At 44.7% G+C, this 25,351-nt stretch overlaps 1 protein-coding gene across 1 annotated transcript in view; it reads right to left on the bottom strand.

Annotated features, from left to right (window-relative positions):
• Window positions 1–25,351, bottom strand: part of POLR3B (RNA polymerase III subunit B) — a 1,940,302-nt gene that overhangs the window by 1,774,851 nt on the left and 140,100 nt on the right. The window contains exons 3-4 of the mRNA XM_069628254.1: window positions 13,845–13,901; window positions 13,688–13,752 (exon numbers count right to left, since the gene is read on the bottom strand). Coding sequence (XP_069484355.1) covers window positions 13,688–13,752; window positions 13,845–13,901 — 122 coding nt within the window. The remainder of the gene's footprint in view (window positions 1–13,687; window positions 13,753–13,844; window positions 13,902–25,351) is intronic.

The raw sequence follows: 25,351 nt of genomic DNA, 5'->3' as shown, positions 1-25,351 counted from the left end.
TTCCTCACCTTCCCCCAGAAGCTCAATGTCCCTAGAGCTCCGGTCCTCTCCAGGCTAGATTACTGTAACCTGCCTCTTTCTTCGCTCTGTCCTCTTCAACTAATGCAGAGTATGGCAGCAAGACTTATCCTTAGCCTTCAGCCGTGGCACTGTATCTCTACAGCCCTAAAATCTCTCCAATGGCTCCTGGTTTTTGCAAGGATCAAATTCAAGACCCTCTGCATCATTCACATGGTTGTCTGGGAAAACGCTACCTGCAACTCTCTTACTAAATACCTTCCTTCCAGATCCCTCTGATGTTGTGGCTCCAACTCTCTGCTGATCAAATGCTTCTCCAAGCAGGCAGCTGGGGGGCAGATAGATATATGTATATATATCTATCTCTCTCTCACCAGATCACCTCAAGTTCCGCAAACAACTCAAGACCTTTCTCTCCTCCTCCTTCCCTCTCCGCCTCACTTGCTAACCAGCCCCTCTGTCGCTGAGATTGATAGCCTGGTCCCTCAAGAATCCAATAGGGTCCTGGCCTTCTGCCCAATCCCCCCCAGCAACCCCTCCTGCACTGCCCATTGGGCCCACACCTGTCCGTCGGGTGGTTTTGCCTCTGCCTCGCAATTACCTGTTGGGCAGTACACCTCCCTCTTCCACTGGGTTGACTCTGCCCATTCAGTTACCTGTTGCCTACCCAACGGGCATCTCTGGTACTTCTTCCCCTAGGGCAACCTAATAGCACTTACCCTCATTCCACCCGCCTTCCTTTTTCATTTCACTGCACTTGCACGCTCCAAATATCACAAGGCTTAATAGGACTGCTGTTTCTGTCTATTTAATCATTGTTATTTCCATTGTTTATTTTTTTCTCCCTTGTTCTCTTCCCTTGTACCTTGTGGTGTGTCGAAACAATGTTTTGGTGTACAAGTGCCTTTTTTTAAAATTAAAATGTTTTATTAGTTTCAGCATACACAACATAAATCTTTAACATTATTACATCTTCCATACATAAAATACTTAATTTCCAAATTTCCAAATAACTAACACTTTTTACTAACTTATCGTAGGGCAACTTCTAGCATCTTCATTACGGCAATTACTAATTTCGTTTGATCTCCCATTAACATCCAGTTCCACCAATCCTTCTGTGAAAGGGTAGCACCCAACATTTTGAATTCATCCAAAAAAAAAAAACTTCTTATTTCACAAAGACCCACACAATGCATCACTAGATGCTCTGGTGTTTCAATAGACCTCTCAGATGTACCGAAACGACACAGCATTTTCAACCCCAAGGGTTTTCCTCAAACAAAACTTCTAGGGTATGCAGAATGTTTAGCCTACATCTAAGTAGAAGGTCTCTTATATTTGCAAAGAAGGGAATTTCAAAAAGAAATGTAGGGAGGACGTTTACCTTCCCACTCGCCAAAGTTAGAATTTGCCGAGATTTCAAGTTGCAGGAATGGTCCACCATGGTGATCCAGTCCCTTGTGATTAATTTCTTTTTAGCCATGTCAGGGTTCTGCATTAACATTTCCACTGCAATGTCTTTTTCCTGTAGGAATGCCTCAATCTTCCCCTTCCAGAGCATCAGAGGTCTCTCTAATAGGGTTTTATTGAAGGCCAAGATTTTAAACGGCCCTTTCACTTCCTCCAGTGCACACTTTCTGTAAAGGGAAACAGATTTCCAGGTTGCCATGGACTCTAGAGGTTGGAGCCTGAGTTCCCGCTTAATCGCACAAGGGGGAAGAGAAGGCAGCAATTTCAGGACAGATCTCCAAAAGAGGGCCTCCAATTTTTCCCCACAGTTGCCAAGAATGACAGAAGGTAGACTCTGCTCCATAAATTAAAATGTGCCACATTCTGCTTATAGAAAGACAGGATTGGCTGCATGGTAAAAAGGCTGTATCTGCATTGGAATACACGACCCTGGTTAATCAACAACATTAATCTCAACCGTAGGTAGTCTAATGGGCCGCATTGTTGCTATATTTATTTAGTGTGACTCCCAAATAGACTACAAATTCCACCCTTTAGAGTGGGGCTCTGTCCACCCTCCATATGAATCTCTCTATTTTATTCATTCCTGCACTTTTCATTGGGAGGATTTTGGATTTTCTGCCATTTTACTTCATCCCATTCTCCTTCAGATAGAATTCAAAGGACTCCAGTCGACGAAGTCCAATTTGGGTTAAATCCCAAAAAACCAAGTCATCCGCAAACGGAACCCATGGCAGCTCCACGCCATTTAATTTCGAGGGAAGGCGAGGATCCTCATCTGAGAAGATGCCATATCTGCTATATATAAGCAAAATAGCAGCGGCGCCAGAGAGCATCCCTGCTTCAACCCTCGAAAAGTGAAGATCTCATCAGAGAGGTTTCCTCTAAAAGACAGCCTAATTCTTACCGAAGTCACAGTGTATAAAGCTTCTATTGCCTTTACCAGTTCCCACGGGAAGCCCCACATAAGCAATTTCGACCATAGGCGGCCTCTAAGAACTCAGTCAAAGGCCTGTTCAAGGTCCATAAAGGCAATGAACCGGGTGGATCCATCGCCTAAAACCCTCTCCTTTAGGAGATTAATAATGAAGAGATTTAGTGATGTGCCCATGCCCTTGACGAAGCCGGTTTGTCTAGTGTCCTATATTCCCTTCCTCTCCGCCCAGTTCCCTCAACAAGACCGAAGCAAACAACTTTCTGATGGAATCTAAAAGGGCGATGGGGCGATAATTTTTGGGATCAGCCCGATCTCCCCTTTTGAAGATTGGCACAATATGCGCTTTTCTCCATGAGGGGGGTATTTTCTTGGTAGTCATAGTCTGTTCAAACATGGTCACCAGCAATTTGGACCAGAGGAGTCTGTGTTCTTTAAGTTCTTGGTTACAAAGACCATCCGGTCCCGCTGCTCTCGATCCACTCAACTTACTGATCATAGTAAGCGCATCCTGCTCATCAAATGTGAAATTCCATGTGGATACCGCTTTCTCCTCACCCGGATCTGCAAAAAGGGGTGAGTAGTGGAGAATCCAATCATTTTCTGCTACCATCACTGTGGTACTGGACTGCCTAAAGACGCCCCCATTATTTATTAATTCTGAGGTGTTTTTTACATTTTTGGAAGAGACAGCTCTTAAGGTACGCTCCGCATCCTTCTGCAGTTGCAAGAGCTGCACCGACTTTCGCCAATTTCTATACCCTTGACAAGCTTTTCTTATTCTTTCCAATTTATCCTCCTTCTTATCCCCTCTTATAACCTTTATGATCTTGCTTAAGGTTTTCCACCTTTCGACCAAGTCACGGTCATAGTTGTGTCTTTGGGACTAGGTGGATCTACCACCAGGGCCACCTGCTTCAGAGAATTCTTTAAGCAATCCAGTATAATCACCTCCAAGGGATCTTCAGAAAGCTGGGTCACATAGGCCCGACTTACCTTCCTTAGATCCTGCATTCTTAGTCATAGGCGCAAGACCACAAGAACCCAGGGACCCCTCTCCCATTTTTTCCCGGGGCTTTGGAGCATACCACTTCCTCAAATGGATAGCCAGTAAATCATGATCGCTAAAGCACTGAGGCCTTGCAGCAAAGCTATCAATCCCGTCTCTTAGGTTCTCGGAAATAAATCAATAGTCTATACATGAGACTCTTTCCCGTGACCGCCACAATGGGCAACCCGGGATATCACCCTCCGTTTGCCCATTTAGCAGAAACATGGCTCTGGCTTCCATGTTTCTCATCCAAGCCCACTGTCTTTCCTTCCATTCATTCTTCCCCAATACTCGTCCATCGGTGTCTACCAACTTAATATTGAGGTCTCTACATATAAGGACCTTAACACCTCCACTTGACCCATCGTCTCATCAATTACACTTGTGATTGACCTCATAAAATTCACCTCCTTGCCCATATTGACACGCCAATATACATTGATCACCACCAAGGAAATGTCACTTAGGTACTTATCATATTTCAGGTAGGTAATCTGAACCTATGGATTAGGGCATTTGGTTTCCACAATCGACCACCCCAAGTCATTTTTCAGAAGCATCAGGAGACCCGCATACGGCCTATCCATCAACCCCTTGGGAGCCGGAGTCAAAAGGGCTAGATAGCCATCACAATGAGAGGATTGGGGGGGGGGGGGAGTAATAAGCCAAGTCTCTTGGAATAGGAGCATGTCAAATAGGGCTAAGAAAAGCGATTGAAAGCCTCGAGTGGACGCCGGTTTCTCATCCCTAAGAGTCTAACAGCTATCCTGATGGCCCAGGGTTCCTGCCAACCATGAGAAGGAAGCAGGTTTCGTTGTCCCCTCCCTTTCCAGCCTATTTTGACCTTTCATTTCCTTTTTTTGGTTGGCCACCGTAAATTTCAATGATTGTAAGCGCCTTATAAAAGACCAATAAAATAAAGAAATATTACAACAACCACTGTCCCAACCACCCATTATCACCTAAACATAACGGCACACTGCAGTATACACTAATGGAAAACAACAGGAAAAAAGGCTTGTACCCAGAGTCCATGTAAGTTTGAGGCATTGCATGATGAAAGGCAGAATGATGTAATAAGCATTTTATGCATAGTCCCAATAAATACCAAACAAATGTGTATATCTTGCCACCTAATGTTGTTTAAGCATCTGTGTTTGAGAACCTGCCGGGGCAGATCCTTTGCAGTAGCTGCTTTCTGCTACAGGAGTGCTCCACAAATGCTCAGATGTCAGAGGAGGTGGAATGCCTTTCAGTAAGCCAGGGAAGGATTATAATAGGATTGCCATAAATCAGCTCTCAACCTGCAAAGGGTTGGTTTTACTCACATGTTAAATGCCCTCCAATCGTGTTCAATTTCCTCTGTAACAGAAATATAAAGTCAGTCGATGCTTATAGTGACTATTAGAGCAACTTCCATTTACTGTGCTTGGTAAGCAATAACACTGCCGTAATGGGTTTTTAGGCACTACAGCCAGATTAATGAGGGAGCTTTTGCAGCAGTGATAGTAGGTATTTGCGTGTCAAAGGTATGGAATGGCACTCCTTACTTCAGAGGAAAGTACAGTTGTAGGAGTACATTTGGTGTTAAGTCCATATTGTTTCTTCCCTTCCCTACTCTTCCCTCCCCCAACACACAGGTCATATAAATCATTGAGAGTCAGGTATAATTTTTATAGAAAAAATATATAGACCTGATACCCAGCCTGTTGGTCAGTCAGGCATTCCTTAAGGCAAAACTGAAAGCTGATGAATTATGAGGTGAAGCTTGAGCCTCTAGGCAAAGCAGGCTCAGGACTCACGGCTGGGCACATCTGTCCACTCGAGGAAACGCGGTTGGTTGTAATTAAGGCAGACTTGCTGGCTATCTTTGATTCTCTATCCCAAATGTCCAAGCCCACAAAGTGCATCATATTGTCCCTTTAAGTGATAAGCTATGATCAAGCACTGCAAGTACTGTTTGCTGGGGAAGCATTCTCGTCGGGTGCTGCCGTGTTTTGGAAGACTTGTTGTCTGGGTTTGGACATGGACTGGGTCACTGACTGCAAGCTCACATTGCCGAACCGTCTTGAGTGAGAGGAGAGGACGTCTATTTCAGTTACACCAGCTTGCCTGACCTGCAGAAACAAAAGAAGGTGACCGTTGTGCACTTTATGCCTATTGCGCACGTTGTGCTGTAACTTACTTAGCATTGTGCTGATTCATTTTTTCTCTAATTTGTTTAAGGGCGACCAGAGTGTGGGGACTCCGTCCCCCCCCCCGTGCGTGCTCACCCTGAGAAGAGGAGCATAAAAACACAGGCACCAGCACACCCGCGCACCGATCAAGCACTGCAAGTACTGTTTGCTGTGCGCGGGGCGCTGGGACTTGTGTAAAAAGGTAAAATGTATTGAATTGTTGTCCTGAGTAGTTTGGATCCACTTTAAGTTTGACTTACTGTCCGGTTATACTCTCACCCGGCTGTGGTGATCTACAGTTAGCAGTAGGGGCGTTCTATTTTTTCACATTGCTAAAGCTACAGTATATGCACCTGGGATGTTCGAAAGGCACGTATGTGTTGATGCCTATGCTGGAAACCTGTTATGAATTATAAGGGGAAAGGAATAATACTGTAAATAGTTAGTGATAGCAAGTGCTACTCCCAAGGCTGTTCTGTATTACACACAGCAGAGCATGGTAGGAATCCTACGGAGTGGGACAATTCCTATGCTGGGTGGGGACTTAAAAAAAAAACAATAAACAAGGGAAAAAACCCACCCCTATTGCTTGCGGAACCTTCGTATTCCCAAACCAACCAGATACCCCTAATCCCTCGATAACCGTATTATTTGATGGGACAATGAGTACCGTTGAACTGAAAGAAAAATTGAGAGAGGAGGCGGCTGCAAAGTGGGATCTGAGAAACATCGATTTCCCCGCGCTTCCAAATCCGGGGGGAACCCCTCCAAGAGTCTATAGGGAAGACGCTATTAACCAAGCCGACTCTGAGGCTCTTAAGTATATGAATGGCCTCGACCCCCCAGTAAGACCGTCTGTGTTATATCTGGACAACTCCCTACCAGGTATATCACACCAAGATACATCCCTCCTTGCCCCAGTGATTTCAGCTGAACTGGATAGAAGGGTAAGACTTTCAATTGCCCCCTCAACACCGGTAAGGACAAGGGGGACAGGGCTTGACAACGTACATCTTCACAAACCCCAGATGGGTAGCCCAGAGGAGGAAATGTGCTCAGATGAGCATCCATTGAAAGGAGAAAGCTGCACGTTTAGTCCTACTAACACAGGGGTGACCAAGCCAGGCTCCCATGCATGCTCAAGCCCTACCATATCCGCTCTCTCCCAAAAACATGATTTTAGGGAATCGTCCTCAAATGAGATGGAAAAGGAACTTTTGGCGGAGGAGTATGAATCACAAATGGAATCCTTTCCTGTCCTTACTAGGATTTTGAACCTCTTGGACAAAGGGCATGAAAGAACCCATGGTGACATCCAAGAACTGAGACATATGTTGTCTGAGTGTTCTGGGAAACTTAGTAGACTGGAAGGATTTGTACATGCCCAAAGCATCTACCCTACCCCACAACACCCAATAGTCCAAACGTCGAAAAATGAAGTAGGGTCTCAAACAGAGGAGATGGTAACAAATGGTGGGAATGTGGAAATGAGATACTCCCTAAACCCCTGGCTAAACTGTAAATTGCCCAAGGAGAACTTAGATCGGACTAAAACTATCCCTGACTCTAGCGAAAGCTACCCATGGTTGGCAAATAAGGGGGGAGAAACACAGGAATTGTTAAGACTCATATTAATTAATTCAGAAAAAATCAAATTGGTGGAAGCCTCTAGGGCCTGTACACCGCAATCTAATGGAAACACAGTTACAAATACTCCTGATTCAAGCCCCGGGAATACACCTGACAGCCCCTCCACAATACTGAATGTAATGGAGAAGGAGGTGGCCCAGAACAAAGAACCAAATCAGGAGATAGACTACCCATATGTGCATGTTATATCTCGTAGAGAAAAGAAAATGAGAGCAAGGGCACTCAAAAGAATGGCAAAGAGCGAGGGAGTAGTGAAAGAAATGCAAGTTAAGAAAACTCAAAACCAACCGGCTACAAAAATAAAAAACTCCACCTCAAACATCAAAGACATCTGTGCCCTCTTGGGGGAAGAAGGAATCCTTGACTTTGCTCAACTAAATGAAGAAAGCAAGTTGGCCCTCGAAGTAAAGGTAGTCTTAGGGACCCCGCCGATTGGGAGGGAGGGAAACCATTTGAAATCAATCATGGTAGACTCTTTGAGGCCTGAGTTTGGGGAAGCTACAAACACCCTAGGCTATGAATCATAAAGGGAAAATCACCAAATCCCCAAAAAAAAAAAAAAATCAAAAAAGTGATGTTTCTAAAAAGAATAAGAACGAAATAATAACAGCAAATTCGAATAAAACGGAAATAAGTAAAGACAAGCAAAGTATTCAACAATTCTTTAATACTAAAACTAAAGATAGGACCCTGAGTGAAAATGAAACAACAGGTAAAGGGGAAAGTGTAAAAACGGCTTTGGTTATGGCGATAGAGACTATCTGGGATATGAAAGAGGGGAGTGAAGATGTAAGTGCAACTGATGGGAGAGAGATAAATGTAAAGGTGCATCCCCTGGTCCCTAGTGAGGATATAAAAAACCTGGTGCAGGAAGCTCTTGTCAAACTTCTCCAGCATACATCTAATCATGGTACTTCTTTATCGAGCATGTTGCCACAGCTGATAACAACAGATAATCCTGTTATGGATAGAGAAGCAATTAAACCTCAAACCTCCCAGGAAGAGACATCTGGGGAAATGGAAACTAACTGATATAGTAACAAAACAGGAAGCGAAGCCAGAAAGGGCTCCGGTGTCTGCGCCCAAGCCGGATAAGAACGGTCACGGGGGAGGTACCTTTGGTTTTGGAGATAAGGATTTTGAGGACAGAATCAGAGGAATATTTGACTTGTGGAATCAGGATAAAGACATGGAAAGAGTAAGAGACTCCAATAATGAGCCCGACAGCCCTCCTGGGATTCGAGGGGGGGACATGGTAGACAAATGAAGTGGGAAGAACCTAACATTATGTCTCAAGCGGTAGGGTTTGAAAACAATAGAGACTGGAGGGAACCAAAGTTCACTGAAGATCCCAGCGTGATGCTGAACTTTGTACTTACAGTTGGGGGGCCGCCATCTCTACATGGAGGGAGAATTCTCTCCTTGTTCAACGAAATTCCACGTCTCTCTTTAATAACTTTGGGGGACATCAAGCTTATAGATTTTATTCACCCCACAAGATATGATTGTGTGAGGATTGTATTTCATTCAAGGGTAACCTATGAACTTGTTTTGGTAGAAGGGGCAGCCCTACAACGATTTGGGTATGATATAGTTGATTTCAGTAAAGGTACAGAATCCGATGGGGCCCGGGAAAAATTGGGTCATCCCTTAAGGCCATACGAGAATAACACAGATGAGTAATACTTTTCCGGGGAAAGTTCTAAACGAAGTGGCAGAACTCAAAATGTTGGCAGAGCCCCTAAAGGAAGCCCTGGGGAAGATACAGGTATTGAAAAATTCCAACTAAAGCACTACTAGGTTGGACTTGCTGTCGTGGAATTCTCGAGGATCCCGTCCGCTACTATATACGGGTAAGGTCTGTACGGACCTGCTCAATTACTCCATATTAGCTATCCAGGAAACATGGGCAGTAAATAACATATCACTAGATGGATATACTATTTTCCAAGAACTTAAACAACCATTGGGTAGACCTGTGGGGGGCCTATTAAATGCCATTAAGAACATCAATAATCTTAATATTATTAAGAATTTTCGGATAAATAGTGGCTGCATAGGGGTCCTTGTAAAGGTGGACGGGAAGGGCGCAGGGAAGCACCTACTAATCATCAATATATATTGGCAACCAGGAAGGGACCTAAAGTCTTCTATTGACTCGATTGGCTCTATTATTGATGAATGCCTTGAATTGGATAATGAGCTATATTACATCCTATGTGGAGATTTCAATTCAGAAATTTGTATTGACGAGGAAGGTGGTAGTGACCTGGGGAGTATGTGTAAAAATAAAGGGTGGGTTGCGAGAAAATCCGCTCAAGGGAATCTATGGGCACAGTTTCTTGGAGGCTGGGGGATGAGATGTGCAAATGATTTGATGGAGGGATTGGGAGACACTACTACATGGTCAAGTGGGAAGTGGAGCTCCACTATAGACTATATTTTCGTCTGTACAAAAACCTTCGCTCTTATTGAGGGATTCACCCTGATTGACTCCATGGAAAGTGATCACAAGATGCTGACTCTTACAATGGCAATGATGGAAAGCGTGGGTGAGGAACCCGTTTATGATGTTCAGGTACTCCTTAACGCCCAACACAATAGAGTTGTGTGGCACAAAGCTAATATAGCCAAAATAAATAGATATTTTCAGGAGTATTTTGATTGCTCTACTTTCGGGCACAAAAAATCATTGTATACCCACAACTCTTTGTCGGGGTTCGTCTCTTCTGCAATTCACTCAAAACTAAAGAATAAAAATAATAAAATAGTTTTGAGGAGGCAAGAGCCTCATAAACATGCGTTCTCTGAAGAGATGCAATGCCTTAAAAAAAATCGAAATCGCGAAATACGGGGCATACTAAGTGCCCACAAACAAGGCCTAGCGAATATAGATTGGAGGGATCTAAATTGTGCAAAAAACAAATGGAAAACAAAAGCTAAATGCTTACGTGCTCAATTATATCAGGAGGACGCTATAGATATGTTGACTTCACTTAAGGAAGTGAATTCCCGCAGGTTCTGGACATTAATTAATAAACCTGGGTATTCACAGAGCAAAGCCCTAACAACTTGCGTAAGTGAAGAGAAATGGGTAGGACATTTTGGAGTATTATACTCCACTCCAACCGGAACCTGGAATCCCCCGTCTTACATTGTAAATACCCCATGGAACATCACATTTGGGGTTAAAGATGTTGAAAATAGAATCACCAGATGCGCATCCTCTAGGGCGCCGGGGCCGAATCGGCTTAGTAACAATGTCATGAAAGACAACCCTAGACTATGGGCTAAAATGTTATTTCTGTTATATAAAGACGTCATTCGCACGAGGACTCTGTCATCCAGTTGGAAAATGTCTTATATTATTCCCATATATAAAAAAGGGGACAGGACTGTACCGGGTAGCTATAGGCCTAAAGCCCTTTTAGATGTCGACTCGAAAATCTTTGCAGGAATTGTCCTTGAACATATCCAGACATGGATTGACAAATTTAAAATTTTATCACCATATCAATTCGGATTCAGGAAGAATGTAGGCACTGATGCAGGAGGCCTAATAATTAACATACTACAAAATACTGCATGGACTCCTGGCAACAGTCCAATTTATGCTGCATCCATTGACCTGACCACTGCATTTGACCTTGTAGACAAGTCAATTTTGTGGGTTAAACTGGACCTTTTGGGAATGCCGCCTCAGTTGCTATCGATTCTTTACTACATGCATGTAAACTCCAGATTGAAAGTAAGACTTAGTGCTGAGGGAACCCTAACCCAGGAGATTCAGGTTACAAATGGCCTTAGGCAAGGGTGCATATATGCCCCTACCCTTTTTAATCTATACTTTTCAGATCTAGGCAACAACTTTGTAAATCTTAATGTTCTTTTCACCCAAAATAGAAGGGTGTAAGCTAATGTGGACGGCTTATGCCGACGACGTTACCTTATATGATCACACCCTGATTGGTCTACAGCGACTCTTAACAGCTTTTAGTAAATACATCCACCAAAATGCCTTAAAAATCAACCTCACTAAGACGGTAATAATATGCTTGTCGAGTAAGAAGAATTCCAAATACTTCTCGTGGTTTCTAAACCACAAAAAACTTTTAAGGTGTTCTTCTTTCAAATATCTTGGATATCCCATATTTGGAAATAAAAAAAAAGCAAATTTAAGAGAGTACTTGGAAACCAAGACTAGAAATATGATTGTTCAACTCCGTAAAATAGATCTGAAATAAAGCAAGTTTTCCCTCCTACCTATCATTCGGTTATATAACAGCAAAATCGTAGCACAGTTATGTTATGGACTGGAGTTGGTACCGTCCTGGTGTAGAAACGAGGTTGGGAAATATGAATCTACGCTGGTTAGATCCATGGTAAGTTGCCTTCCTAAATGCATCCCTATCGGGGCAATTAGGTACGAGCTAGGCCTTCACTCCTTGAGGAGTACTCTTGAATGGAGAAGATTATGTTTATATCGGAAACTAATGACGAGCCACGAATGTACGCTTTATTATATCTTGGGAAGGAACATCAAGAAAGGCGCTCCTTCCTCAATCTATCTGAAGGATTTGATGGAGGAAGTTAACAACATACTTGACAACCTGGGAGTCTCAAGAAACCTCCTAATCAGTAATCCTATGAAAGTAACATTACTATTAGTACATGCAGATTGGAATCTTTAGAGTCGATGAGATTCAGAAGACCAAGCTCTATCCTCAAATCATAAATGTCCATAAAAAGATGGGCGAACCTGCTCCATACTTATTAAAATTTCCGAACAGAGATTGGAGGCAAGCCTTTATGAGGTTTAGATTTAATGTCTTAGAAACAGGAGAAATTTTGGACATCAGGAACAGTAATCATAAAGGTCACTCCTTTTGTAAGTTTTGTAAACAAAAGGACAAGGTGGAATCATTGTGCCATTGGCTGACGACATGTGATGGGCTCAGAGAAGAGCGTATTGGGTATTTTTGTAAGTTTGTGCCCAATACTGAGCGAGTTGACTTGGAGCTACTGTGGTGTGACATGTTACATGGGGAAAGAGTGACTCTACAGATTGCGGTTGTTAGGTTCCTGAAAGCGTGTTGTGACGTGAGTAATATCACGAAACTATCTGGCACTCCAATATGATATATCCCTGCACTAATCTTCTGGGAAATCCAGGTTTTGGGGAATAATTTGAAATAATGAGCAGAGATGAAGGGCAGATAAATATCATTTTTCATAGGAATTTAAGTATCTTTTATACTTCTAAAATGGTTTTATCATGATGAAGAATCGCATCATTTTTATATTTTAAATATGTTGATATATTGTTATTAAGCAAAGGTTGGAAAATAATGTCAATATTGTCTTTGTATGTCACGTCTAAAATGTAATAAATGTTCATACCAAGCTTAGGCTGGTACTGTTTTAGTTGGAACCTAAAGATGTTTTTTGTAAAAGTTACTTGGTAACTATAAATAAAAAAATAAATAAATAAATAAAAAAAAAATAAAAAAAAAGATAAACTATGTAGATTCTGAACACCATGGGTTTGGATTCTTTTAAATACTTATGTTCATATAACTGCTTCATGGTGCACCAAACTATTTGCTGAAACCCATGTGCCAGATCCCTCAAAATGCAATAAAAGTTATTGTTCATGGGAACGGAGGGAGGGGGGTCCCCAGATAGAGCGGGGGAAGATGGTGTTGTGGGGTAGGAGAGGGATAGGGGATAAAAAAACAGTCTTTTGATAACAGTCTGGATCCCTTCACATGTTTACTACATGCTTTTGGTATGTGACTAGATGTGTGAAATAAATAATGAAAGACATGCTGCATCTTTAACAACTGGCAGATGGATACACAAGTTAATTGTAAGCATTTGTATTAGGCTTGCGGAGCATATTGCCCTCAACCTTTTTGGGTGCGCCTCTTTTCCCCCCTTAACTAAATAGCTCTGTGCTAAAAACTCAAATCCTTGGAAGCTATTGTTCTGTGCCACAGGTCAGCACCATAACGTTTGTCATACCGAGCTCTCTACAGTGTTGCCATGTGAGATAATGTCTTTATATGGTGCTTTGTCATTCATGATGACCATGTGTCAGACGTCCATGGAATGGAAAATGAGTATGTATGAAAATGGAAGGGTTACATAAATTGTCTCCATTACAGAGCATCTACTATACTTTCAAAACATCAGGTGAAATGATTTCGGCAGTGTTCATTTTGTGGTTCCTCTAGGCGGCTGCCTGGAATTGCCTTACTTTAGAGAAAAAACACAGCTTCCCAGCAGTGTGTTCAGGAAAACTCATATGCAAAATCAGAGTTAGAGACTTAAACAAGAAAAAACTGAGCAGATGGTTTTCCAAAACAATTCCAGACTACTTACTTTAAATACCACATGGGATCAGCATCACTTATCACCTTCTCATTGGCCTTCATAATTTTCTTGATCTAAAAAAAGAAAACATATTGTAATATGACAATTGTTGCACAGAATTAGCGGGTCACCCACAGGCCAATCACATTATTGTGCAGTAGCCTACCTCTACATTGATGAAATAGTTGAACGAGTCGATATGCTGCTTCACAAGACCCTTTACCTAAAGTTAAAGCAAAGAAAGTGTTTTACATCATGTAAATATGCTATATGAATTGTCATGCACAGTCTACAAATGCTGAAATGTATGGAAATCAATTCACAGCATTCACAAAATGCTTGAATTTCATACAAACACCACCAATATTATTAATACGTGAATTTGTAGCATTTGTGAAATGTAAAAGGGAGCACACACCATATAGAATGGAAGCAAGGTAAGGAGAATGCCATGAAGAAGCCCCCCTTTTCTGACAGAAGGAAACAGATCTTTGGGGGAGCATCGAGTTGGGGCTCCACAAGAGGCCAGACTTCAAGATGGCAGCTCATGTACTCTGGTTAGACACTGATGCATCCAGGGGGGGGGGGGGGAAGCTTCTGCGGAACAAGCCGGGCCAGGAGAGAGCCTTCCAGTTGGAACCTAAAAGGGAAACTAGATTGTGGCCAGGACAGCGGAAGATCAAGAGGAAACACTGGAACACAGACGCACCCCGAGTGAGGGTCTATTGCTCCAGAGGGCATAGAAGAGACTCCTGCCAATTCTGTGAGGCCTCAGGACAAAACCTCATTACCCTTTTATGGAATTCCCTTCTCTTTGCAACACTAGGAAAAGGAATTAGACCTGAATAATAACAATGACTAAACCAAAATTTGGGACAGACATGCTCCTGATGTAGTAATATGAGTATAGTTACACCTCTTGCATTCATGTCCGCGGACAGATTTGTACGGTGCGGTTGAAATGACCACAGAGGTTGGGATTGATCCCATGACTTATTGGAACTTGCTGAAATGCCGTGTTTCAAATTTACAAAACAATACCATTTGCCCCGATTTGAAAAAGAAGGCTGAGTCCGTCGAAACACGCGTTATCCCAATAGGGCACTCGTTCACATAAATATACCACTTCATAATTACAATCCTACTCAGTTGAATTATTATTTTTTGGATTTTTGGCGCACGAATGCAAGAGGTGTAACTATACTCATATTACTGCCTTTTAAAACGGAGTAGAGGAACCATTATTACTCCGCTGTTACTCTGTTCATGCGACAAACTTATTGCTCTAATAAGGGCGCTGAGGTCTGCCCTTACAAGTGTCCACTGAAAAGGTTCCTCATCTTAATTCAATGCTCCTGATGTAGAGTGTAGAAATGGGTCCTATAGAAGTGGATGACTAATTTGGTGGCTCTCTAAATGAGAGGTGAGCATGCTCTTGTGAGAGACAAATAAATGTTGGGCTTATCCTGAACATGATCCTTCCAGGGGATTATGGACCAGCTACTAACGAGGATGATCTTCATTTCAGTGTATTAGTAATTGGCATTGGAAGGACCTCCCTTCCCTTCTACATAGGTCACACAAATATTTACTGAGTAAAAGTCTTTGTGGATGTGCCATCAGATGACTGGTATTTTTTAGCACGTATTGTTGATTGCTTCAGTAAGGTAGGCGATTTCCTGTTGTACCATTGTGGTTGTGCACTGGACATAGGAGGCCGAACATCAGCAAGTTGACCCACACCTTACACTTGGATTGGAGTCAAGAGGGTGCTGGTAGCCAAGGATTTGTCACTTTGAAAGATGTTGAGGCGCTAGTGATCGACTAACGGGGGTAGAAGCTGAAGGTATGGGGCTGTCTAACATAAAAGATGGTGGTGGTCAATCTAGATAAAAGGAGCTATCAACGATCCCTGGATGGGCATTCTTTCTAAACAAGTGGTATTGAATTTGGGTGAAAGATGCTTCTAGTTCACTGGAGATTGATGGGGGATGGGGTGAGTCAGGGCCCTGAAAAGTTGCTTAGTAGTCTGGCCCAGTCAGGGAGTGGGTGGGACACCTCTCAGCTGGGTGTGGGAGGCTTGCCCGGGGAAGACCTGGTAGGATGGCAGCCGGGAGGGACCCAATCCTTCTCTTCCCCATGTGCACGTATGTCTGTAGGCAGCAGAACCGTCCCCTATGATTTATGATTATAAAGAGCTCTGTTGCTTCCCGAAGCTAGGTTTGTGCTCAATAAATACCCTAATAATAACCTTCACTTCTGCCATGCCTCAAAACGCAGAAAAGTACCAGTTGACTGTTTTTAGAAAGTGAAAACAGGAAAGAAGAAGCATGTCCAGCTCTCCAAGTGGCGCAAAGAACGTTTGCCACAGCTTAACTCCATGATGAAGCCTTGACACCACAGTGAACCGAACCACACACTGCAGAGGCAAGAATAACCCGGCCGGACGATGAACAGAGACTCTGCGACACTGCACAGCCGCACAGAGCCACCGGAAAACCAATCAGAGCAGCACAGCCCACTGGCAACTTGGGAATCACCCAAAAAAAACAAGACCACTAAGGATTAGAAAGGGGAAGGTAGCCTGGACTCTCCCACGATTGAAAAAATGTACTTGCATCTCCGCCAGTAACGATGGGCTGCAAGACTACATGGAATTTTGCGAGGCTAAAAGACCCTTTAAGACTTCCCTCATGCCCCAGCAGGGGTAAAGGAGCAATAATTGGACAGGGAACAGCATCTAGGCATTTATTGGAGAAAGGTGAGGTAGTGGCTTAGTCAGAGCAATGGTATAGCAGAGTGAGGGTGCATGTTTTTGTGGCTAGAGGTTAGTGTAAGGAGTGAATAGTATCAATAGTAGACACACCCACAATGGATACAAGTTTTGAAAACCAGTATTTACACTTTTGATTGGGACGGTAGAATTCCTAACTGGCCCCAACTCTAAAATGGGAGTAATCGCGACCATTAAACAATAACAAATACGTCCAAGTCAGTCTGGTCAAAATAAAAAAGGCCTATACTAAGAAAACCTAACCTTTTCTTTTTTTTTTTACTCATTATTAGCTTTTGGTAAACAGTAAAATAAAAACTTTGCATCAACACTCAACCAAAAACAACTAAAGAAAGGAAGGTAAGGAAAAGGTAGTACAGCGTAGAAGTATCACATTTCCAGCACAGTTGTTGCCTTATCTCAGTTCAATATCGGTAGTCCGACAAGGTATATTTGGCCGTTGGCCCATTTTTCCCCTTTCTCTAAGCGATGCCTTCATGGGGCATACGACCAGCATGCCCTTTTGAATGTTTTACTTCGGGCAGGAATGGATTTGGTTTCCTAGTGCTGTTGTGTGCAAGTAACTCTCCACCAATGTTGTGATGAGTAGCTTATGCACTAGTGGATATAAGTGACCGCCATTTGTGGTGCTTGTGTTTCCCCCTCCTAACTCAGTAGATAATGGATGTATGGGTCCCAGATGTTGGCTGGGCAGAACGGTAGGAGGTTAGGCTCCTGTACCCAGTCTCCATGTCGTTATATCTTACCACATCCGCATGCCAGTCCTCGATCTTGAGAGCCGCTGGGCCTTTCCAGTGCATTGCTACCCTTCTTTTTGCTAGCAACAGAAGTAGCCAGGCTAGTCGTCTCCTGCCCCCTGTGGATAGGTTTGGTGTACCCCAGTAGAGCCATCGTGGGGTTAGGTCCTAATCCCTCTCCAATGATTTTCCCCACCGCTGCAAACCAGAAGGTGTGTACTGTGGAGCACCCCCATGCCATGTGCAGGAAGTCGGCACGTGGCTCGTTGCATCTAGTGCAATTGGTAGATGCCCCCTGAAAGTAGTTGTGAATCCGAAGAGGAGTGTAGTAAAACCGATGTATACATTTCCAATGTATTATTTTATATCTGGCATTTATTGCGTCCTCTTAGTTCCTTCGCAGCAGTATCTCCACTCCCATCAGTAATTTCATGTCCCAGCGAGTGCTCCCACCTCTCCATAGGGGTCTTGACCTGTGGCTTGGATTCCTGATGCAAGGCATACATGACCGAGAACACCCTCCTCTGCTGCCCCCCCACAAGGCCATCCTATCAAGTATTGATGCCACTGGTGGTTATACTGGGAAGGTTGGGAATGTCTTCTGGAAGGTTTCCTTCATTCTGTGATATAGAGACACTTCTAGAGGATTAAGGCTCCCCCTTGTCTTTAGTTCATCCAATGTAATGAATCTGGTCACAGTATTTGTGTACTTCCAATTTCCGCATGAGACTGACAAAGTCCTGTTCAGAGGCAAGTGAGATGCCCAGGGTGTATATGACCGGCAGTTCCAGGGTGTAGAGGACCTCTGCCCCGGATTTACGCCCAGGCAGTGCATGCAAGCTCCACCATATTCCTAGCTCTGCGTCCCTCGTCGGGGGCGGTGAGAATACTGGACCGCAGTAGGAAGGGAGCTGCCTGCACCCTTTCTATCGCCACGTGCCTGCTCTCTTTTTGACCTCCAAACCAATAAATGGCAAACACAGCCTGCACTACTATGTAGTAGGCTTCCAGGTCTGGATCCGCCAACCCTCCCCGGTGTATTGGTGCCGTTAGTTTGTCCCATGATACTCTCGGTTGTTTACCCACCCATTTAAATTGAATGACTGTCGATTTCACCTCCCGGAAATAGTTTGCAGGGACCATCACACATACGATGAGGAACATGTATAAGAATCGAGGAAGCGGCACCATTTTACTCAGAGAGATCCTGCAATACATGTAGAGTGGCAGGTTCTTCCATCTGGTGGCCGCCTCTTTCGCGTGGTCGAGCGCTTTCCGATAGTTACTTTTTAATATTGTGGGCGTATCCCTGGCTATCGTCACCCCCAAGTAGCGAGTTTGTGTGACATGCCATTGGAACCCCCATTTATCGACACATTGTGCTACATTTTCAGTTAACGGAAGAGGACTGACTTAGTTGCATTGATCAAGAGGCCAGAGAAGAGCCCAAATTTGACTATATCTTCCATGATGGGGTCCAGGTTCTGGTCCGGGGCTCTGACAAACAGCACCATTTCGAGAGCGTATAACGAGACAACAACCCTGTGTTTGTGTTTGAAAAGGTGAATGCCCCTGTGTATGTGGGTCTCTCTTACCTCTTCCGAAAGTGGCTCTATCGCTAGGGCGAATAGAAGCAGAGAGAGGGGGCATCCCTGTCTCGTGCCCCTTCCAAAAATTATTCCCGGGGTTAGTCAGCCGTTCACTCTTACTTTGGCCACAGGCGACTCATATAAAACGCTATCATGGCAATGTACTGCTCGCCCCAACCCCATCCTTCGCAGGACTGAATCGGAAGGGCCACTCCACCGAATCAAACGCTTTAGTGGCGTCTAGTAATGCTGCCACTACGCTATCCTCTGGGTTGACTGCCGATATCAGTCCAAACATTCCCCGTGGAGCAACCTGGGATGAAACCTGCCTGATCTGCTCTCACCATCTTGGTCATTAGGGGTACTAGTCTCGATGCCAGTATTTTAGCTAGTATCTTGTTATCCAGGTTTAGGAGGGAAATCGACATGTAAGACCCGCAGTCACTGAGTGGCTTGCGTGGTTTGGGTAGTTCCGTAACTAGGGCCTCCCGTAGAGATGCGGGGAGTCTCCCCTCTTGGATGCTTTGGTGATACATTTGTAGGAGGTGCAGGCCTATCTTGGGTGCATAGTACTTATAGAATTCTGCCCCAAAACCATCTGGTCTGGGGGCCTTACCCGACAGCAGAGACTTCATGGCCACCAGCACTTCCTCTAACGTTATGGGATAGTTTAGTCCCGTCCTATCCTCATCTGTGCACCAATACAGCAGCGTCTGGTTTAGGTAATTCTCTAGTTCTGCCTGGGAGGCCTTTGAATGTGATGAATATATACCTATATAGAAACGGCCGAACTCCTGTAAATCACAGCATCGTCAAATCTCTCTACTCCCGCACATCTATAAGGGAAGTGTCCCACCCCCTAAGTGTATCGAGCCTTGCAGCCCTAGCCAGGTGCCTCCCTGGTTTTTGCCCTTCACCATATTGCCTCACAGCCGCTCCCCACCCCAGGATCTTCACCTCGGTGTGTGCCAATGTCTAATTGTTCCAGGAGTTCTTTGGTTTTGGCCTGTTGCTCGAGAGTCCATGGGTCCCGGCCGTCTGTATTGCGCTTAAGTGACACTCTACAGAGCCCAGCTCTCGCCTAATCTGTCTGACCATTCCGACCTCTTTAGCAATAAACTCACTCCGGATTACGCATTTAAAGCTCTCCCATAGGCACCTGCCAATCCCACAGAACCCACATTAATCTCAAAGAAGGCATTTATCGCCTTTCCGATATAGTCACGAAACAGTGCGTCTGCCAGGGCCTCCCCTTTGAATCACCATGGTTTCCTCTTCCTGGCAGTTTTACATCTAACAATACTAGGGAATGATCTGAAAGGGTACGAGCTAGGATGGTGACATCCCTAATTGATCCCATTATTGTCTGGGCAATCAAAAAGAAGCCCAAACGTGATGCTGTGTCGTGGACCAAGGAGTGACGGGTGCATTGACGCTCCCCCAATTCCTTACCCTTTAAACATCTTCAAACACCCAGGTCTGAACCATTCCTCCCATCTCAGTCTGGCCCCTCGTCGGGGGTCGGACCGAACCTGTCATGCGATCTAGGACTGGGTCCATGACCTCGCTGAAGTTGCCTGCCCATATTAAGGTTGAGATTGTATCTTGGTTAGATCCGTAGTAGTTAACCAGACTATACAAACGGCCTTGTAGTGTGCCCCACACTATTAACCCCCTCCCCTCGACGTCCCTGACTACAGAGATTAAGTTGAACCCTGCCATACTGTGGATGAGTGTGCATATACCCCTCACATAGGAAGAGAAATATCTGTGGTTCCCCCAGGATTTGCCGAAGCTCGCCTCAAAGTTGGTCGAAAGGGGAGTCTCCTGTCGAAATGCCACTCCCACTTGTTGACGCTGCAGGTATAGGAGGACCCTATGGCAATTTGACAGGCAATTCAGCCCTCGTACATTCCACGTTAAGTATCTAATGGATCCAGCCATACCCCAGGTTGTCGTACATCCTTTTCCAAGCCTTTTTACCCTGTCTCAGGTGTGTGCTGAACCACTGTACCCTATCTCCTCCCAGCGTTCATTTCCTAGTCTCGTGTGTGTGTTGTGATGCTTCCCCCTGACTAGTCCCCACCTCCAAACGACAACCCCAACCTATCTGTAATAAACATCCCCCCCCTCCCTTGGCTTGCTGCCCCAACTTGCCAGTGTGCAGACAAGCATTTTGCTTCTGCTTGGGTGGCAGCTAGTGGTCCGGCCGCTCCGCCCCATTGGCGATATGGTCTGACACTGTCCCCTCCGTCTCTTCACTGCAGTTCGCTGTCCTTGGATTCCCATGGTTTATGTTCAATTTGATATGATCTCAGTCGTTATTCCCCCTGGGTCTTGGATTCCAAGGTAACTGTTCAAGGAATTTGTTAGCCTACACTGGAGTGGTGAAGAGCAATGTGCGCCCCTCATTTTCCACACGCAGTTTGGCTGGAAACATCATGGCATAGCGAATGCCTCGGTCCTGCATACTTTTCTTCACGTCAGTGTAGGTACGTCGCAATGCCTGGACTTTATCAGAGAAATCCAGGAAAATCTTTATCGTCTTAGCTCGCACCCGCCTGGCCGAGCGGGGTGCCCAACGGGAGGATCATCCACAGCAGGCTGTTGGTGTCTTGCCCGGCCCGCCTCTTGTGTTTCAAGTCGCTCCGCCGCTGCCTCTTAAACAGCTCGGCGGAAAGCACGGAGGCCCTCTGCTCTCTGTTGTGCTGGGGCCAGATCCTCAGTGCTACCTGCAATCTTCTTGAGTACTGGTCTGCTGCCGAGGAGACCCGCAGGGCCCCACGCCAAATTCCTCTCACCAGGCAGCTGGTCTTCGGGTTGAGCGGACTCCCCGGTTGTGCTGCCTGACGCGGGGCCTGCTGTGCCTCCCCTTCCGCCTCGCCACATCTCTCGCAGTCTCTGCGCCTGGGCTTTCTCACTTGTTACTCGGCTGTGTAGGGACCCAAGGGTGCCAAATTTTTAGAGTGTGTGTCACAGATCCTCAGGCACAGTATCCCATGTGCCAAGACTGACTTCGGGGCAGTTTCACGGCCGGGTATTGAACGGATGTTTCATGTGATGCAGAGAGCTCACGGGCTTGCAGCCATCTTGATCGGGCTCTCTAGTGCACCTCCAAGAAAACCTAACCTTGCCCGCCTTCTTAGAATATCAATCAATCAATTTCAGCTTTATTTCAACAGGAATGCCATAAAAGCAAAACAAATGGTAGAAGTACCAATTAATTACATTGGGATGCGTTAAGATACAAGGAGGCAAAATATTTCACAGAATACATAAAATCAACAAGAATCAACAAAAACGGTTCCATGTGTTATTATCTCCGCAAAAATATTGCCATACAAGAATGGCACAGTTTATTGCAGCAATATTAACCCAGGGAACCTACGGGTGACACCCCTGCGACCCCCGCTCCCATTAACCCCAAAAATTATCCCCACCAATAATATCGCCTATGGCCTTTCCTGGCAACCATGCATATGGCCATATTATTGTTGGGGATAATACCCTACCCCTCCGGCTATTCCCAATTTCGCACGGTGCATGGTCTGTAAGTCAAGGCGAACATAAAATACAATTCCATAACATTCATAAATTCATCATGAGAAACATGCATGGTTGGCCCTTATTTTTCCCATTCTCATTTTCTCCCTGTTTTCTTTAGAAAAGCACATTAATTCATTACCCAAGTTACATCCAGACTCCATGACAGCATTCACGTTAGTCTTCCTTCCTTCCTTCCTTTATAGTTTTGCCCCTTACTCTCCATTACAGGGCCAAGTAGCTTGCAACACAGTAAACCACACTCATATCTGCACTATTCGTGATTAATTGCAGCGCCCAAACCTGTACTGTGTATACCATAGTTGTTACATATTATTTTAAAGTATTTACCTCGACCGACCCTGTAACCTTGGCAGAAGAGCAAAAAATGGTGCAACGTCTCCTTAAACAAGCCATAAAATGGACATAGATCATTCTCACTAGGGTACCATTTTAATGTACGGTAAGCCAAGTTCAGTTGTTACAATCTAAACCTTAAATAAAGCTTACATACCAACGGAGGGGCAACAAAATCAAGATAATCTTCAAACCCAGATGTTAGTTTGGAGTGCAAGTACAGCACACCAGCAGTCACCTCTAAGCAATCGCTAGCCAGGTCCATCTCTAGCAGCCTTCGCAGGGCCACTTTGGCCTCGCCAACGTCATTCCAGAGTTATTCTCTGCGGGCAGAACCATAGGTCAGCCATGCCCGTACGGACCTAAATTTTCTTTTACGTGCGTGAACCAGGGTAGGGACTTCCCACCCTCCGATTCCAGGATGTGGGACACCCCTTCCCAAAAAGTCTGCAATTCAGGAGTCAACCACAATCTAAGCCAGAAAAACACAGGCCTATACTGGACCTCTTTTTGGATTCAACTTAATCCCAACTCAAGATGAATGAGAGCAGACGGGCAACTTTTGGGGAGGCTTGATAGTTTCTTTAAACAGGGGAGTGGGGGAGATAGCACTCTGACCATGTGAATAAAAATGATACCGCCCCCATATTTTCCAAGGGTCAGACTGGATTTTAGGAGCCGAGCAGTCCAATCGCCAGTATCATTAAGTCGAACACCCAGATAATCATAATTATGTACCTGTTCAAGTGATGTATCATTATGGCTAGCCATGCTGGAATCGCCTTTTTTTTGTCTAGGTCGAAAGACCAAAGTTTTAGTCTTGGCCATATCAAGCTCAAGACTCAAATCTCTACATTTTGTCACAAAACTCTCAAGCGTGGTTTTGAGGCCCTTCATGGACATTGATAACAATACAGCATCATCTGCAAAAAGAAGGATTGGGCAGGTTTCCCGTCCCAGCTTCAGGGGATCTAGGCAATTCGATTTTACATAGAAATATTGATGTATATGAAGAAAAATATAGGGGCGAGAGCGCTGCCCTAGCGGATCCCTCTGGCTGTTGGGATAGGGTCTGTGAGCCTCTCCACCCCCCAGCTGGAATACCCCTCCCAACAAGAATTGCCCACAAGGTCTTTCTCAAAACGCTATCAAACACAATCCTGAGGTTGATGAAGACTGCATATACCCTGATCCCCCTCAAAACTGTGTATTTCTGTGCAATCAGATAGAGCCGAAAGACCTGATCCAATGTGCAAACCCTGTAGAGAACCCTACCTGCAAGTGGTCCATAATACCATTCCTGTTCATCCACTCTTGTAAATGTACTAATAAGGCTTTAGCGAAAATGTTCCCCACTCCGTCCAGGAGGGAGATTGGCCTATGGTTAGCTGGGTCATCGAGCCCTCCCTTGTAGATTGGTACGATGGTAGCTTTATACAAAGAGGGGGGCAGAGGGACTCTATTCAGTGTCAAGCCACCATTAAAGAGGAAGCACAAGATTGGGGTCCAAACCCTGACCTCATTTCTGAACAAATCAACAGGCAACAGATCAGGGCCCGGGGCCTTCCCTCTCTTCTTTGAGAGTATAGCATTACAAACCTCCCCCAATTCCAACTGTATTGGTTCATTACCCATTCACACTCTTGTGGTGGTCATCCGAGACATCTAGGTCCTGTATTATTGGGCCCAAGCTATAATGTTCCTGGAAATGATGCATTCAGGCATTGGCAGGTATCTGTTACCAATTCCCTTGCTTGACCATTGATATTCCCACTGACTAACCTCCAAAATGTACGACAGTCACCGGAGGTAGATGCCACAAGCATTTTATCTCATTCGGCCCGAACATGGGCCTCCTATTTTGTCTTCATCAGGGACCTGTAAGCTAGCCTTTGGGATCTCAGCAGTGGCTCATCCACATCCTTTCCTTTTCCCAAACACCTCAGTATACTACTCTTTGCCCATCTACATTCCCTATCGTACCACAAGTTTATTTTTATGGCACTTTTTTTTATACCTTTGCGTGTTACAAACGGTTGGGCAAGCTGAACAAGATCATCATACAATGTGAGGACACCAGGATCCTCCATTACCATACCTGTGAGATGCTCTAAGGCTGGCATGATAGCCTCATAAATGAGTGATTTGACTTCCCCCTGGTCGTGATCGGTCCATCTAACGCGTTGCCTGCAAAGACCCTGTACAAAAATCTCTGCACACAGGTTAGAAGTCCCTTCTCTAACTGGTTGACCCTCCATCTTGGCTAATTCGAGCAACAAAAGCTTGTGGTCACTCCCCTGCATACTCATGACCTTAAACCCAAGGGCTTTACCCCATAGATTCAACGAGAGAAAGATATAATCAATAAACGAGTAGCAATTTTGCCCCTCAAACGTCGGTCTGGGCGGTTGGTCATCCTTAAAGCGGCCATTACACACCCAAAGTCCCATTCCCAGTAATGAAGTAGCATGGCTAAGGGCCATCGGGTGTACCCTAGACTTTATGGGCGGTATCAAGGATGGTATATCCCAGGCCTCGTCTATATCATCCCACACACCACTGAAGGTTTAGATCACCCATTCGGTGATCCATATCGTCACATTTTATTCTTGACTCCAACAATTGCCTAGCCACATCAATAATATTCATTGAG

Source organism: Ambystoma mexicanum, chromosome 12 (genome assembly GCF_040938575.1).
Source record: "Ambystoma mexicanum isolate Mex_15411 chromosome 12, UKY_AmexF1_1, whole genome shotgun sequence".
Classification (NCBI taxonomy): Eukaryota; Metazoa; Chordata; class Amphibia; order Caudata; family Ambystomatidae; genus Ambystoma; species Ambystoma mexicanum.
This window is presented reverse-complemented; position numbering and strand designations above follow the sequence as displayed.